The sequence below is a fragment of the Schistocerca nitens genome, chromosome 3, assembly GCF_023898315.1.
Source record: "Schistocerca nitens isolate TAMUIC-IGC-003100 chromosome 3, iqSchNite1.1, whole genome shotgun sequence".
Classification (NCBI taxonomy): domain Eukaryota; kingdom Metazoa; phylum Arthropoda; class Insecta; order Orthoptera; family Acrididae; genus Schistocerca; species Schistocerca nitens.
Window position 1 is genome coordinate 192988670 of NC_064616.1, and position 14786 is coordinate 193003455.

A 14786-nucleotide genomic window follows, 5' to 3' on the forward strand; every position below is an offset into this window, starting at 1 on the left:
TCTCAATCCTTGATCTTTCTTGGTGCACTTGGAGTAAATATTAACCTGCAGTTCAAAGCAATCCTTACAAAAGGCTAAAAATGCAACTAAACCAGCATGTGCACCGCACGTGGTAGCCACGTGGTCTAGGGAGCCTTGTAACGGTTCGCGTGGCTCGCCCCATCAGACGTTCGAGTCCTCCCTCTGGCATGGGTATGTGTGTTGACCTTAGTGTAAGTTAGTTGAAGTTAGATTAAGTAGTGTGTAAGCCTAGGGACCAATGACTTCAGCAGATTGGTTGGTTGGTTGGTTGGCTGGTTGTTTTGGCGGAATGGACCAAAAAGTGAGGTCATCGGTCCTGTCAGATTAGGGGAGGATGAGAAAGGAAGTTGGCCTTTTCAAAGGAAACATCCCGGCATTCGCCTGAAGCGATTTAGGGAATATCACAGAAAACGTAAATCATTATGGCTGGACGCGGGTTTGAACCGACATCCTCCTGAATGCGAGTCCAGTGTGCTAACCACTGCGCCATCTCACTTGGTCAGCAGTTTGGTCCCATAGGAACTTACCACCAGCATATGCAGCACTAACTAACATTTTAATATGCTGTTGAGGGAGATAAGGATGATTTTCCACTACTAGTTCGCAAGTTTCATGGATCACTGGAAAACCACATTTACATAATGGTTTTTTTTACTACTACTATATACACTAATTACAGCTATGGAACAGCAATGTAATTATAGTAAGTACTTATAATTACTTCCATCTCAGTCAAAACCAGCATCTCCATACACCCAGTGACTTTGTCTACAAGATGCAATACAGTAGCTTCATTACCCACTTACTTCTGTTCCTGGATTCTCTCTCTTATTCCTGCAACATCTGTTGGTTTCTCTTTCACATTCCTTTACTGCATCCACTTACAGTACAACACTAACTTTTTCTCATCTTTTCTCCAAGCACCATCTTGCAAATTATTTTCATTTATCCAGACCAACCTTGATTGTGTTGTCCCATTTAAGGTTAAATACCCTTATCTGATCTCAGTTATGAGTTTTGTAAGAAAGTAAAAAGGGACAAACTGAGATACTATCTGACACTGTAACTACTTTCCCTTCTTTTATAGCCAGTGGTTGAGTTTCCAGTGCATTGTCTTTTTCCCAATCATTATGTCACATAGTACTTCTTAAGAAACTACCCTGCTCCTGATCTGTTGCTATGACCATAAAAATGGTCAATAAACCGCTATTTTCATATTTACTACCAACAGACTGTTGCCCAACGACAAACAAAACATTTATGCCCAAATCTGTTCCATTAATCTGAACCCCTAAGATATAATAAAACAAAAAATTATACATTGACTTTCAATGCTTAATCTCTGTGTATCATTTAATAGTACCCACTGAAATGCATCAGTCTATTGTTGGACCGACACCTCTTGTATTTCATTATGTTTAATTCAATACTCCGGTCAATTAATAAATAGTCAATGCAGATTATGGGTAATAGCAGTGATTGCAAGGATTCAGCCCATAACTCCTCTCACACTGTTTCCTCTAATCTGGTGATAGTTTGCATGTTGCATATTTCTGTAGTTGCACATTTGTAGGAGTGTCGTGATGATCCGGGAAGAGAATAAGGATGTATGGCAGTGTTCCCAGGGGAGCGGGCTTGGATTTCAATGGAGAGAGCATGAGGAGACATGTCCCTTCTGGATGCCGAAAGCAAACATTGGCCACACAATGTCAGCTGGGCACCCAGCCATTGGCACCCATACATTCTCCCGCTAGCCATGCCCTGTGTGGTATGTGATCAGAGTTTTAACTGAACAAATTGTATAGTGATTCGTGATGAGAATCTAGCCCTATGCTGCATATTACTGTTTTACAAGGCCAGTAATCCGGTCAAGCCACAGTTCTAAAGGATGTAATTTTGTCTGACTGCCTACTTCCTAGAAGGCAGAGTAGTACAGTTTGGTCATAGATCTCTGTTGTCTCGTGAAAATGGATGCCTTGAAAACAGAAATTTTATTTGTAAGTGCAATGTGTAGACATCTTGGTACCACTCCAGGTGTGGTGAAATACCTCATGTCTAAAAAGTGGCAGTAAGAGATTTCATTGGGTAGTCTTAAAATTACATGTGGGAGACAGAGTGCAAGGTTCTGAGAATTTGAGGTGTGAGGGATCAGCATACTGGCTGTACTGAAGACTTAATCGACAACTGGGAGGTTTGTACTAAATTGTTTAAAACCAGTATACATGGGGAGGAAGCCGACTGACTTATATTTCAAACTTTTTCAAGGTGGGGAGTTAGTTTGTTAACAGTAATACCTTCGGCCAGAGTTTAGTGGAGCTTTTAAAGTTAAAGGAGAATTTCAAAAACTTGCAGAGGGCAGAGAGTTATGTTCAGGACACACTGGAGTTTAAGACACAGTCAAGGACTTTCAACTCTAGGAAACAGTCTGGGGCAGTTGAGCCCAGGGCAGTGCCAAGTTTAGGACTTCCGCTTGGGAGGAAGACGCTTGGTTGTCAACGACGGGGTTACAGCATCCAGTGCCCAACTTGTGGCTGTGGTCCTGCATCACTTGCAGCTTCCCACTTTCAGAATGCTATGTATAGTAAGAAATTGCAGAGTAGGCAAGTGGAGGAATGAAAGTTATCAACTGTTCATTTCCACAATTTCTACATTTTCTTCTGTTTGAGGGCTCATTTATGACCTGGGTAGTTATGTTGTTGGCACATAGTAGTCGTATGCCCTTCTAGCGAAATCTGAGTGATCACTGTGTGTCACCGCAGTTACGTAATTTTAGAGATGATGTGCGAGATGACGGTCATTCCATTCACCTATCTGACATGGACTTTGCCAAGCTTTTCAATTGTTAGTTTAGATTTATTTAATGTTTATAAATGTTAGTTTTCATGTTCTCTGTGACTTACTGACCTCAATACATTTGGACACTAATTCACATTCATCTGTGTAAGAAGAGAGAATATTATAATAAACTGGGGTTAATTTGAATTGATCTTTAATTTAATTAGTTAGATGACCCCTTTTTATTATACTGTGTGAGAACCAAAGCCCAGGACTCATTTGCAGGGCCACCCTTATCCATATCGTTATTCCGCTATGTGACAGATTTGATTACCGCATTTGAGTCTATGCGGAGCTATCTGACTTTGGGCGGTTTAATCGAAGCAGTCACTGCAACAGAAAGAAGTAAATGTCAAGAGCTCAGCTAGCGTGTCACACCATTTCACTATCATTTTCAAACTCACTGCCTCCAAACTGTATTTATTCTGAATATGTCAAACAGTTCTCACATTTACACCTCTTGTGATCCCAATTCTGCCCTACTACTCATGTTCACATGCTGAAATAAACAAAAATATGACACTACACTTAAATAATAATACTAAATTCATTATTTGTATTAATATGAAGCGTTTATAAACAGAAAAATAAGGGGATGAATGGTGTGGAGATCGATTGCACAAACAAACAACAAAGTTATTTCAGAATACTGGTTCAGAACTGTCTAAATTATTTACATCTACATATATATCTATATTTGCAATTCACAGCCAATCATAGAGTATGTGGCAGTGAGTGCATGGTTCACCAGAATCATTTTATTCTGTTTATATTACATTCACAAATGGTATACAGGAAGAAAGATTGTGACTACCTCTCTAAGCCCAAATTTCTGCAAACACAATCTTGACAGCAAGACTCTCCATGATGCATCAAGTCTTTCCTGTAGCATCTCGTACTGACTTTATTGAGCCTTTAACAGTCTCAAGCTCACTTAATGAACTCTAGAGGAATCATACCACTCTTATTTGAATATCTCTCTCTCTCTCTCTCTCTCTCTCTCTCTCTCTCTCTCTCTCTCTCTCTCACACACACACACACACACACACACACACACACACACACACAGATAAAAGATATTAATTCCTTACGAATTAAAAAAGGTTTACAAACAAAAATAATGCAAATACTGAACATACATATTTCAGCCAGTGTGGCAAGGCAGGCTCTCAGCATCTGATCTTTCTCTTCAACAGCCCCATTAGCGAGAGAGACGAGGGAACGCACAATAGCTGGTGGAAAATGGCCTGGTGCTAAAGCCAAAAGACGGCGCACAAGGCGCAGGGCCTGGACCCTTTCCATATCATTTCGAAGGTTCACATCAAGGCACCTGAAGTAAACACAAATTACTATTATTGGTATATAGCTGAATTATTTAAATCACTGTTTGTAATGTCCTAAACTTCTCTACCTCAAAATGAAGATCACATTTACAGTTAAAACTTCACCTATTTATGAATTTCTACTCAAAGAGAAAATACATTTCATGAAACTTACCTGGCAATGAGATAAGGGTAATTTAGAGAGTACAGTGACCTTACATGCTTCTCTTCTTTCACTGTGTACCTCACAGCCTGCAGAGCTGCTGCTCTGACCCGAGATGCCTCGTGAATTAATGGAACACGCAAACTACAAAGGTTTAGATGCAGTATATCATATTTCCTAGTCATCAATGGTTAGTACAAATAAAAAACTGAAGGCATGACTTACCAACACTGTAATTGTTCCACAGAATACCCAAGCTCTGAAGGTCCATTGACCTTCGATATCAGTTTTACTAGGGCACTGATATAACTAAATATTTTCCCCTCTGTGAGACCTTTTTTTCTGCACAAATTATGCAGAACTTCCCTGCATATTTCAGACGCATCTAAAAGCAAAAATGCAGTGAATCATTTTACTAGGCCATATTGTAAATAATTAACATGTGAAACATAAACTACAGCACCAGACTTTTTCAAACACTCAGATTTTTCTTCAAAAAATCCAAAGGAAAAACATGTATGTAGGCATGTTTCACTATACAAGGACAGATAATTTCACTGTTCAGATTAATTTAACTTGTATTCAGATGAACATCTGTGCCATTGTTACATAATTATGTCATTATGCTCAATCAACACTTTATGTGAAGCAAAAACATTAAAGTATACAGTGTAGAAATGGCGATCACAAAACCATCTCACATATCATGTCACAGGAGCTAGAGGAGTAACAAACTCTGGTGGTCTGGTATGTTCACCCTGTATAGGCTGCTAAGAGTACAGATGAAATCAGTCAAAATTTTTGACAGTACAAGACATGGAGCACCCTCTCAACACAAAAGAAAGTAGATAAACTACTACTATGGTCATATCAAATGTTGTCTAAATCCACATATGCCTAACTTGCAGCAAGTGCAAGGGTTGTCAGCAACTGTTCACTAGATGGATGCATTTGTGTGTACTGGAACTAACCACTGAACTAAATCATTGAACTGACCCTCAGTTCAAATCTTTGATAAACAAGCACTACAAGTTCTTTAATATAACTCTTCCAGGTAAGTGAACGCATCATCATGTTGTTATATTGACCAATCTTTGAACCACTGTTTCAAATGGTCTTCATCACCAGGGCAATTAATTTACAGTAATTACATTAACCTTAACAGGGCTGCCTTCAACTGTTTCAGGAACTTCCGTTAAATAATAACATTACAGTTCAGCCACATACCCAGAAAAGTATTATTGAAAGTGACAACAGCTGGGTAAGTTTACAGGTATCTCACTTTTTTCAAAACATTGAAAATAAATTCACTCCTGTGAGTAGAATAATTTCACAGACCTGACAAAACTTTCGATTAAAAAAAAAATAAGTACAGAGAGAAAAATGATTTGGCCTACAAAAGAAACTGCCATACACAGTGGAAACTATAGGCCCTTCAAAATAAAAATAGGCAGACAAATCCTCAAAAACATGCCACATCTAATAGCCATATACTGAAGTCAATAACAATTGTAAAACCAATATTTAAAAGCATTATGATAATCACTATATCTGTAAAAAAATGTATCCACACACTAACAATTGAGTTAAAAAGTTGTTGCTCTGAGAGGGGGGTTTCCTATTGAAACGGCAACTAGAATAGGCTGACATGTCAGCAGAGCTTGTACCGGCTGTCAGTATAACACATGAGCACAGGGGAAGCAATACGTGCTGTATCAGTGCACTTGACGGGGAAAGATTGTGGGTGCCTGAATGAATTATAATGTGTACAAAATTCCACAAAGACAAGTCAAAAATTTGCTAAGTGATTTTAATGCTTAGTTTAACCTGTTGACACTAAATTAAAATTTTAATAATAAAATAATTTTCCCACATTTTTAGTAAATTATTACTTTATTTTTACATTAAATAAATGTAAATATTTAATACAAGTGAACTGACAAATCCTATGTGAAAAACATCCCTCATTTTCAATCAAACTACGTGGGTGAGGGGTGGTCCTCTAAATGTACACTCTCAAATTTGCAACAATAAAGCATTATGTGATGCACGATGTCTCTTTTGTAGAATCTTCCATGGGAGTTTTTCATGCATATCCATAAGACTCTTGCGCTGACTAGAATGCACAACTCTTCATTGGATCTCCTTTATTTCTACCACTGATCCTAGTAAGGTAAGGGTCCCAAACTGATGAACAGTACTCAAGAATTAAACAAACTAGTGTTTTGTAAGCCACTTCTTTTGTGTATGAATTACATTTTCATAAGAGGTGTGTGTGTGTGTGTGTGTGTGTGTGTGTGTGTGTGTGTGTGTGTGCGTGTGTGTGTGTGTGTGTGTGCGTGCGTGCGTGCGTAGCTTATGGGCATTAATGGGGAGGTTCTCAGCGCCCTTACACTCATTAAAACAAATGAGTGTGAATAAAACTTCAAAAATTGTTGCTCACTCATGTACTCAAATTGACTGCACATCATTCCACCGCACATAAAACAATGGAGAAAGAGTAAAAATGGCTATACATGATATTGAAACACAAGTAAAATGGGAAAGGAGGTAAAACAAAGGCACAGGAAAATGTCTGTGGCTGACCACCAACAAAAAACATTTGTGAGCCAGTCACCCTGTTAACACATCAAAACTATCTCCCTAAAATCTTGGGAAAAGTGTTGGACAATTCACAAAATTTTAAAACTCTAATCGCATTCATTTGCACATCACTTAAAATTGAGGGTATATCCATTGCCAAACCCACAGCAGCCCGCAGGTTGGAAACTAAAACACAGTCCACTAAAACGTGGCACACAATGACCCTACAACACAAGCACCACACAATGGAAAATCCACCCCTTTGTGCTTCACAATACACATGTGCCCTGGCATCCAGCAGAAAGATACCACCTTCCCCAGTCATTTTAGTTGGAGGATGGCTTCCTGGATATTCTGAACTACTTTATCTACTGGGTACAAACATTTTAGAGAGTAAGGATACTCAGAGAACCGGAACAGACAAGAAATTGAGCACTGGAAGGATATCCCATCTGCTCCAGTCCCTGCAAGATTGCATATAATTCTGTGCCGAAGACCATAATGTCTTTAGGCAGTTGGGCCTTGAGGACACGATCTGGGAAAACAACAGAGCAACCAACGGCGTCTCCCTGTTAGATACATCCATAAAGAGAGTTACATAGTTGTGATGTTAATCTAAAACGTCATAAAATATTGCATTAAAAACACACATAGGAGTGCAATCTCTCCTGTACTGCACCAAATCTAAAAAATTACTTTGGGCCTCTGCAGTAGCAAGTGCAGCAGGTGGTTAAAACTCTGGATTTAGAGTTGTACTTGCTCCACGCTGAGTGACTCCAGCACATGCTGCACGCAGATCCCAAATGGCATTGTAGCTAGTGGACTGTAGAAGAAAGGGCATTCCAAAGGTGGATGAGCAACAGGATGGTATGCGGGTGAAGTCAGAGCTGCGAGGAACTTACATGCCTGACGCAGCATGAGGAGGTGCCACCAGATGGTGAGTAGTGATTCCCCAGCCTCAGCACAGAGAGAGGATATAGTGCTGGTCCTTTAAGCACCGATAGCTGGTCTAATCCCCTAATGGTGGATAATATCAAGGTAAGAAGCCCTCGCTGACTCATAGACTGTGAATCCATAGTCCAGCTGTGAGTGCACAGAAGCCAAATAAAACTGGAGTAGATGGACCCAGTCTGCTCCCCAAGACCTGTGGCTAAGGCAGTTTATGATATTTAGCACCTTCTAGGCTATGGCTTTCAGGTCCCTCAGGTGTAGTAAGCACGACAAATTAAGAGCCAAAAATAAGGCCCAGAAATCTCACCGAGTCTTTAAAATGTAGAATGGTGTCCCTCAGATGCAAGTCAGTTTGCAGAAAACTAAAAACCTGTCTTTGCAGCCTACTCCTCTAACCTCTACACCATAAGTTGAACAGAAAAAAGTAAAATTGTCCACAAGTAACGAGCACTGTACAGCACTCCTTCCCGTAGATATGATACTTATTATGGCTATCGCAAAGAGGGTAACACTTAAAACATTGTCCTGAGGGACACCATTATCCTGCTCAAAATGATCTCACAGCATGTCACCAACATGGATCCTAAGAAAGCACTGAGACAGGACGGACTGTACGGTGAAGATGGGGAGGTGGCCACGAAAGCCCTATTGATACATTTGTGTGAGTAAATTGTGTCTCTCAGTAGTGTCATATGGCTTAATGATACCAAAGAATATGTCAAACGGTGATGTTTCCACAGGAAAGACAGACAGCGCTGATTCCAGTTCCTACGTGGAGAAAGGGTAGATGTAAGACTCAGAACTGCTGGATTTGAAATCCAACTTGCCCCTCTCTACAGTTGCACAGTAGCGATGGAACACCAGATCCTGGCTTGTATTGGCTGAAGTTTGTACAAAATGATCGGCAAGCATCTGAGCACTGTGTCAAGGCACTGTCTGGAGACACCCCTACTTCAGCACTGCAGCTATGGGTACACAACTGTGTTTGCCAGAAATCCTCTACATGGATTCCCAAACTTTTGTAGAACAAGTGGAATGATTGATGGAGACCAGGAATGCTTGCTATGACCTTTTCTTGCTCTCCTTCATTACACATAGAGGCTTGGCTCTTGTGATGCAAAAAGGCTGTGATGTTGTCTATCTTCGCATGGCATTTAAACTGTCAAAGATCCACACACTTGTCCTGGATCATTGAAAGGCACTCATCTGTCTACCAAGATACAGGTCGCCTCCTATGGTGACATGAAGACTTTGGGATGGATCACACACGTGATGCAGTCCACCCACTCCTGGATGCTGTCACGGTGTTCAAACACAGCCAACTGGCTAAGCACCACCCAGTTAGCCCTGCTGATCTTCCATTTCGGTGGCTTCTGTTCGAGCAATCCTCCATTCAGTAGGTGGATCCACAGTGGGAAGCTGTCACTGGAAAGAAGGTCATCAACTGCTTCCAACTGTGCCGAGTCTGCAAGGACTGGAGAGCAGAAAGACAGGTCTATCGCTGAGGATAACCCAAGAGCAGCTGAGAAAGGATTGGGACTGCCCGTGTTGAGGATACAGAGCTCCTGATACATCATGAGGGTCTCCAAGACTTGACCCCTGGGGCAAGTATAGTTTGAACCCCATAATACATTACGGGCATTGAAATTACCCAGTAGAAAAATCATGTGAGTGAGTTGTTCAATAAGGCCTGCGAGAGTCTCACAAGGGAACCTCACCATCGCACCCCCCTCAGATTTACTTATAAGTTGGCACAGTGGATAGGCCTTGAAAAACTGAACAAAGATCAATCGAGAAAACAGGAAGAAGTTGTGTGGAACTATGAAAAAATAAGCAAAATATACAAACAGAGTAGTCCATGTGCAACATAGGCAATTTCAAGGAGAGCGTAGGCACAGTATCTCCGTGGTCCCGTGGTTAGCGTGAGCAGCTACGGAGCGAGAGGTCCTTGGTTCAAGTCACCCCTCGAGTGAAAAATTTACTTTCTTTATTTTCGCAAAGTTATGATCTGTCCGTTCATTCATTGACGTCACTGTTCACTGTAATAAGTTCAGTGTCTGTGTTTTGCGACCGCACCGCAAAACCGTGCGATTAGTAGACGAAAGGACGTGCCTCTTCAATGGGAACCGAAAACATTTGATCGCAAGGTCATAGGTCAATCGATTCCTCCACAGAAAAACACGTCTGATATATTCTATACGACACTGGTGACGGCATGTGCGTCACATGTCAGGAATTTGTTGTCGACCCACCTAACTTATACACTTGGCAAATGGGTAAAAAGGTTCTTCTACCTTGCCCGATTTAGGTTTTCTTGTGGATGTGATAATCACTCCCAAAAAACTGATGAAAACATAATAGTTTGTCACATAAACTGAAAATAAAAAATTAAACTTTTCACTCGAGGGAAGACCTGAACCAAGGACCTCTCGTTCCGCAGCTGCTCACGCTAACCACGGGACCACGGCGCTTTTGAGGTCACACTAGCCTTGATGTTGCCTATCTTGCGCATTGACTACTCAGTTTATATATTTTGCTCATTTTTTTCATAGTACCACACAACTTCTTCCTGTTTTCTCGATTGATGTGTGTTCAGTTTTTCAAGGCCTATCCACTGTGCCAACTTATAACTAAATCTGAGGGGGGTGCGATGGGGAGGTTCCCTTGTCAGAGCCTATTGCATCCTGCAGAGGTAAGTACAAGGAGCAGATAGTGATGATCTGACTTGCATTAACTGCAATGGTTACTGCTTGTAGGTCAGTAAGCAAGGGGAGAGCACAAGAGTGGTCTGTGTTCACAGGGGCATCTGTGGCTTTGAAATGTGTTTCCTGTAAACACAAGTATAGGGGTTCTGCCTGTGGCAGGAGTTTCAGTTCCTCCACGTGTCCTGAACCTAGTCGTGTTCCACTGTAGTACGGGAGACATTTACCACCTTCACTCTGTCTTTCTGCCAGGATGGGCAGTCCACAATGGGACTGAGCGAGGTGGCACATTGGTTAGCACACTGGACTCGCATTCAGGAGGGCTACGGTTCAATCCTGCGTCCGGCCATCCTGATTTAAGTTTTGCGTGATTTCCCTAAATCGCTTGAGGCAAATGCCGGGATGGTTCCTTTGACAGGGCACGGCCGACTTCCTTCCCCATCCTTCCCTAATCCAATGAGACCGATGACCTCGCTGTTTGGTCTCTTCCCCCAAATCGACCTTGCCAAGATTCTGAATTCCATTGGCTCTGAAGCAGAAGCAGCATAACCATCATGTCAAATCACGTCACATGGTCTGACAGTCTACCGCCTGTTTTTACGTGTGGTGGAAGCTTCCCATTTGCTTATTTGGTCTGGGAGGGCTTTGTGGGAATTGCTGCAGCAGTGGCAGAGGCTATGCTGGATGTTTCACAAGACTCTGCCTTTGGAGGTACTGGGAGCTCTGCATTGGTGGTAACTGTGGCTTTTCAGATGTTCTTGGAGGGGCTCTGGCCTCTGAAACAACATCAGCTTGACAAGTACACTGATAAACGCAGGTACTAGTGTTAACACTAGCAAACTCCATCTGCGTAGAAGCATTGGCTGTCAAAATAGGCTTCTTAATGGCCAAAGCAAAAGATATAGTAAATGAGGGAGGCTGCATGGACTTACAGATCTTCTTGGCCTCACTGTTGGGATGTGTTTTGATGTTTTAATTTCTCGTATCTCTTTTCTTCAAGGATGACAATGCAGTCCCTACTCCAGATAGGGTGATCCCCAGCATAGTTTACACACTTCGGAAATGAGAAGCAAGCAACTCTGCCATGGGCGGCCTTGCCATGTTTCCCCACAAGTGGGTTCACCCTTACATCCTAAGGTGGTTTGCCCAAAGTACTGGCATTTTAAACAGCACATTGGATTGGGCACACGAAACCTGCCTTGATATGCTCCAGGAGTTTTGTGCTATTGAAGGTAATGCTGAAGGAGTCAGATTTTACCAGAATCCCATCCACCCTTTTCAATATATTCCACACATCGACAATCCCTTCTTGAGCCCACCCATCTTTCAAGTCCTTCTTGGTAATGTCTACCAGATCTGTACACAACACAACATCCTTGCTGTAGTTCAAGGTGCTGTGGAGCCCCATTTTGAAGGCATATTCACCAAGGCATTTAGCTTTCCAGAGGTTTCTTGCTTGTGGGGAACTAGCAGTTTCAACCAACAGTGTGCCGTTATGCAATCACTTAATGGATTTCAGTGTGTCTGTGATGCCCTCCACAAACTTTTGAATATAAAAAGGTGTAACCTTTACAAAACTGCCCTCTTTCTGTTTCTCAATTAAAAACACATTCTGACCAGCAGCATGCATTCTGTTACTATTCACGGACGAATTCTGTGCAACCCCTGAATCTGGAGCTACACGAGCCCTCTTATTTGATTGGGTGTTAGTACCTACTAGTGGGCCACACTTGAAGAGAAGGAGAAAACTCCAAGGGTTCCATTACGGTCCCACGAGCAGCTAGGTCCACGTAGAGCCCCACATGCCTGAGTAAGCCTTATACAATTGAGGTGCAGCAGGTTCCCCAGAGGTTGCCCGCTAATGACTGTTTCACCTCAACATCCATGCATCTCATCAGCATAAACTATATCTTCAGACTGAGGTGTTTTTTATAGAGGTTTTTACCACCCTCACAATCTAGATGGTAAAGTCAAGAGCCCTGTTCCCTATGACAAACAACGTTCCACTGCCACACCATACAGTGGTTGCTGAAGCATGCCCAGAGCTTACGGTGACAGGGGACTGGCGGCGCTTACCAGTCCACACCTCAGGAATCCTGGGGTTGCCAAGCCCATACCCAGCAAAAGAAAGCTGAACCCCTAAGGGCATTTTCATAAGATTCTCCCAATGAATCTCAGTCTGGTACCTGCTTTCCTACTATTTGTTTTATATGATCACTCCACTTTGGGTCACTCTGGATGTCTACTGAGGTATTTTACGATAGTTACTGTTTCCAGTGTTTTGATGCCAACAGCGTAATCAATCAATAGAAGACCTCTTCACCTACTTATGCACAATACATTGCATTTATTTGCATTAGAGTCAACTGCCAGTCCTTGGGCAGATTGTCGATCCGCTGCAAGACGTCCTGCATTTTGCTACCATCTTCTGGCATTGCAACCTTCCTACAGACAACAGCATCATCTTCAGTCTTAAAGAGCCTCCAACATCATCCACCAGACCATGAATATAAATTGTAAACAGTAGTGACTCTATACCATTCTGTTGGGATACTTAAGAAATTACCTTTACATTTTTCAATCTTGTTCCAGTAAGAATGATATAATGACCTGCCAAGAAGTCCTGAATTCAATCACAAATCTGGTCCAATACTCCGTAAGTTCATATTTTGTCCATTAAATAACAGTGTGGAACTGTATCAAATGCCTTCTGGACGTCAAGGAACATGTACTTTTTTTTTTTTTTTTTTTTTTTTTTTTGGCGCAAAACTTCTATGGTCATTAGCGCCCGGTCCATGACTTAGGAAGCAGTAAAAAACCGAAATTTAAAACCAGCAGCAATGAGAACGAAAGTCATAAAATTGGAGAAACTAAAAGCGGAAGGAAGGCTTAAAAATCCACTACAGAAAGGGGTTGGTTGTCCCCAAAAAAAGCTTCAAATGACTGACGTCATTTCACTGGCACTAATAAACTTGAGAACGCGGTCGGCGGAGCGCGTGTCATCTGCTAAAATCGACGATATATCAGGCAATAGCTGTAGACGGGAGCGTAACGGATTAAAATAGGGGCACTCAATTAAAAGGTGTCTTACTGTCTACAGCTGAGAGCAGTGGGGACAGAGTGGGGGAGGATCGCCGCTTAAAAGATGTCGATGGCTAAAAATGCAGTGCCCTATCCGGAGTCTAGTTAAAATTACCTCCTCCCGACGACGCGGTCGGGAGGAAGAGGTCCAAGCACAAGGAAGAGCTTTCATATCCCGCAATTTATTATGGGTAAGTGTCGACCAATGCGTGTGCCATAAATGGACAACATGTCGACATAGAACGCTCCGTAGATCGGCGAAGGGAAGCGATTGAATAGCTGGCCGAGGAAGTGAGACTGCAGCCTTGGCTGCAATATCGGTCACCTCATTTCCACAGATACCAACGTGTCCCGGGAGCCAGAGGAACGCCACCGAGACGCCCCCCAGGTGGAGCAAGCGCAGACAGTCCTGAATCCGGTGGACCAGAGGGTGCACAGGGTAAAGAGCTTGGAGACTGAGGAGAAAGCTGAGAGAATCTGAGCAGATTACGTACTGTATCCGCTGATGGCGGCGGATGTAGTGGACAGCCTGGAGAACAGCGTAAAGCTCCGCAGTATAAACCAAACACTGGTCGGGAAGCCGAAAGTGATTTGGGGTGTCGCCAACAATATAGGCACTCCCTACACCTAATGATGTTTTCGAGCCGTCGGTGTAAATAAATGTGGCGTCCGTCATTTGTGCACATAGAGCAGCAAATGCCCGACGATAAACAAGTGAAGGGGTACCATCCTTGGGAAATCGACAAAGGTCACGGAGCAGGCAGATCCGGGGACGGAGCCAAGGCGGTGCTGTACCCCAAGTTGTCAAGAAGGTTTTAGGAAAGCGGAAGGAAAGAGAATGGAGTAGTTGACGGAAGCGGACTCCCGGTGGTAATAGGGAGGAGGGGCGACCTGCATACCCTACATCAAAGGAGGCGTCGAAAAAAAGGTCATGGGCTGGATTAGCAGGCATGGAAGACAGATGGCTAGCATAACGACTCAGAAGGACTGCTCGCCGATTGGACAGCGGAGGTTCAGCAGTCTCAGCATAAAGGCTTTCTACAGGGCTGGTGTAAAAAGCTCCAGACATTAAACGTAATCCACGGTGGTGGATAGAGTCGAGACGCCGAAGAATAGACGGCCGAGCAG

General features: G+C 42.6%; 1 protein-coding gene across 1 annotated transcript in view; it reads right to left on the minus strand.

Moving 5' to 3' along the window:
* Nucleotides 1–14786, minus strand: part of LOC126248137 (rapamycin-insensitive companion of mTOR) — a 275241-nt gene that overhangs the window by 215380 nt on the left and 45075 nt on the right. The window contains exons 3-5 of the mRNA XM_049948829.1: nt 4567–4726; nt 4354–4485; nt 3996–4186 (exon numbers count right to left, since the gene is read on the minus strand). Of these exons, the coding sequence (XP_049804786.1) occupies nt 3996–4186; nt 4354–4485; nt 4567–4726 (483 nt within the window). The remainder of the gene's footprint in view (nt 1–3995; nt 4187–4353; nt 4486–4566; nt 4727–14786) is intronic.